This window comes from Pezoporus wallicus, unplaced genomic scaffold (genome assembly GCF_028554395.1).
Source record: "Pezoporus wallicus isolate ANWC-B61680 ecotype Strahan unplaced genomic scaffold, APGP_CSIRO_Pwel_v1 contig_227, whole genome shotgun sequence".
Classification (NCBI taxonomy): domain Eukaryota; kingdom Metazoa; phylum Chordata; class Aves; order Psittaciformes; family Psittacidae; genus Pezoporus; species Pezoporus wallicus.
This window is the reverse complement of record NW_026635704.1, coordinates 16,529,572-16,532,932: the sequence shown is the minus strand read 5'-3', so window position 1 is coordinate 16,532,932 and position 3,361 is coordinate 16,529,572. Positions and strand designations below refer to the sequence as shown.

Here is a 3,361-nt window from a genome sequence, read left to right as displayed (position 1 = left end):
CCAGCAAGAGCACAGAGATCTTCAAATGTCTTTTCTGAGAATAATGATTTACTTTTAAAACTGTATGCAGTCTTTATGCAAATAAAGTTGTTGTGGGCATGATAGCTTAAGGATACTAGAGAGGTGGTGTGTGCATACAGATTAGTATCTTAAAGGAAGACAGGCTTTGCTACTTGGACCACACAGAGTAACATATTTCTCCACAGCAAGTGACTGACCAAGAAGAAGCCTCATTACAATTTACAATTGAAAGCTTACCCATCAGCTGAAACAGCAGGCAGCTCTGGTGGCTAAGCTTAATTACCTATTGTTTCAGGCAGAAAGATGAAGTGAGAGACAGTGTTCTTGCAGCACACTTTTATACGTGGTGTGGAAATGGGTTCTCAACACCTTTTGGGCTTGCTTTTTAAAAGGCCAGAGTCTGTGTCTGAGAGGAGTCAATCACACACCCTCAAATGAAGCAGAATTAGACACTGTTGCTCCCCAGTAGAGTCCATGTCACTTCTGTGACAGCTAGACTGGGTGTTGAAATTAGCACTGTCTCAGAGAACACTAATGGCTTATAAAGAGAGAAGATTTAATCATCAACCCAGCTATATGGCACTATAATGTACTGGGGTTTGCATAATTGCTAGTATCTGCAAGTAGAAGTTTTATTTGGAGTTTCTTTGGAAGGATTTAGCAAAAGAAACTTTGTTTCTTCAAACTTTAGATTGCAGCAGTGGAAAGGAACCTGGTGCAAGGGCTCTCAGGAGGCACGTGCAAACCTGAGACTGTGCCACACACTAATCACTATGTACCTTTTGAAACCCATCATCCCTGTAAGTGTGTAAGTGGAAGTGGAAACAGAATTCTTTGGCCACATCTCTCCATCTCTCCATATTCAGTGGAAGGGGAAATATATAACCCAATTTTTGTTACACTGATTTAGCATCGGGAATAACAGGAAAGACCACTAAGATGAGAAATGTCAAGTGACTGCAGATATTTTCCCAGTCTTCCACATTTTGTCAGTTTAGAGGGCTAAAAGAGGAGAGAAGAGGGGAAAAAAACCAAACCACCTCCTCGTGCAGTATTTGGACATGTGAATGCTAGTGAAATTCTCATTGCCCCTCTCCCCACTCCTGCAGCTAAAATTAACCTACTCTTTTGGGTGGGTTTTTTTTTACTTCCTTTGTCCTCCTTAAGAGAAATATTCATAAATCTCACCAGCAAGCAGAGTACGAGTGTGTGAGACTGTTAAAAGTAACCACATATTTGATTTATGGTTTGTAGGGAAGAAGTCGGAATATTCCCCATGTCTCAGCAAGTCCTTTTCAAAATGTTAAAGAGTAATGTGTTCTGAAAACACCTTCCAATTCTGTTTTCTGGACCAAAAAGAAATTATCTGTATGTGCCAGAAGGAGATTGCCCATAAACATACGGCAAATAGAAAAAGTAAACACCCCTTCCGATGCAAACAACAGCTGCAAATTTTGCAAACTACAGCTACCAAGTACTCTGTTAAGCTATTTCTCACAAGTGACTCCACATCCACATCTGTGTATTTTATACACTACTAAGGGTTTGCTTTTTCTTCCTTAAAGCCAAACCGAGGTCTCCCTTGCCTTTTATCACAGATTTACCTTATCTCAATCCCCTGTAAAATTAAATAAGCATGATAACTTGGTTTATTCCTTATCCTTTGGAGCTGTGCCTTTTTCAATGCTGCTAAGTTTGCAAGGCTTTTGTTAAACAGGCCCTGTGGATATGAAGAGGCTGAGGAATCATGAAGCAAGACACTCAACAACACACCTTTACTGGGCTTTATAAATAATAAAGTTAAATAATAAACACATAAATTAATAATAAAGACTGAAAAAAAGACAGTCTTGTGGCTTTAGCTCACAAAGCAGTACCATTAAAAGAGGGAAAAGGGACCTGCTGCAGTTCTGTGAGCTGCAAACATAGGAGAAAAAGCACATTAGAGAGAAAGGATTTAAAAAACCCCAAACTAACTAACCAACCAACAACAACAACAAAAAAAAGCATGGCAAGGGGTGGAGAGCACTGCTGAAGAAATGAGTCCAGGACAATAGGGAAGGATCCACCAGTCTCCAGTTTGTGTCTTCTGTAGTGAGACAGTCTGAAGCCCTGTGGGCTGTCAGAAGGAGGCTGGAGAAAAAGCACACTCTGTGCTGCAGTCACCTGAGAAGAGCAGATGACTATGAGAGGGACACTGTGCTAAGGTGATAAGGCATCCAGCAGAACAGGCACACAGGCAGGATGAAAGCCACCAGCAGCGTCACCTTTTTTTTTTGCTTTGTCCAGGGCTTTTGCATTGCAATGGGGGTGCACACGTCTCAGTCTGCACAGCATGGTGGTGTAGAGGATGCATATGGTGGACACTGGGATGGCAAAGCCTAAAATAAGGGTGTAGATCTGACTGCTTTTCCACCACACACTCTCGGGCTGTGGGAACATGAAGACACACTGGGAGCGCCCCTGCTCCTTGTATATCTTAGCAAAGACAGTGAAGGGCAGGATGATGACTGCGACAAAGGTCCAGACGCAGAGGCTCACAATCTTGGCTGCTCGGTAGGTGCGGTAGGACATCTTCCTGGACTTGGTGGTGGCCACCACAACCAGGTAGCAGTCAATGCTCATGACAGTGAGGAAGTAGATGCTGGAGAAGGTGTTGTACTGGCCTATGGAGATGATGAGCTTGCACATGAATTCTCCAAACAGCCACTGCAGGAGCAGGTAGTCAGAAATATTCATGGGTAGCACCAAAGTAAAGAGCTCATCAGCAACAGCCAGGTTGAAGATGAAGATGTTGGTGACTGTTTCATCTTTGGGGCTTTGAGGATTAAATAGATGACAGCGGTGTTGCCTATTAGCCCCACAGCACATATGGCTGAGTACATGATTGGCACTGTGAGGTAGAAGCTGGGTCTTGGTGTGGGAGTGGACATATTCAGACCCCCATCCTCTGTCTCAGTGCAGTCTGCACATGAGGAATTGGTCCTGAGGAGGAAGGAGTTTTCCATGGCCACAGGAGAAGGTGGCCAGGCCACTGCTCTTGGGAATGCCTTGGAAGTGGGGGGAAAAATGTGAGACTCGTGCTCTTCTCAAGCGTGTCCTCTCTGTCGCATCCAGCCACCAAGGTTCCACATCCGCTGCCTGCCACTGCCCTGCCAGGACCAAGAGTAGGTCACCAAGCGCTCAGCCAGCAGCAGAAGCACTTTGGAAATGGCCCCCTACCAGCTCCTCCCACACCGATGGACTCTATGCGGTGTCAGCACCCAGCCTCGGACTCCCCCAGAATGACCACCCCAAGGTGACAGCGCTCACCTGGGAACCCAAAGGTCCGGCCCGGCAG

The 3,361-nt window shown here is 45.0% G+C and overlaps 1 protein-coding gene across 1 annotated transcript; it reads right to left on the bottom strand.

Annotated features, from left to right (window-relative positions):
* Positions 1-2,204: 2,204 nt before the first annotated feature.
* NPBWR1 (neuropeptides B and W receptor 1) lies at positions 2,205-3,121 on the bottom strand. Its single transcript, XM_057397376.1, is given in 3 exon segments — positions 2,205-2,297; positions 2,299-2,831; positions 2,834-3,121. Coding segments are annotated over 3 exon segments (822 nt in total). The 5' UTR covers positions 3,030-3,121.
* Positions 3,122-3,361: the final 240 nt, after the last annotated feature.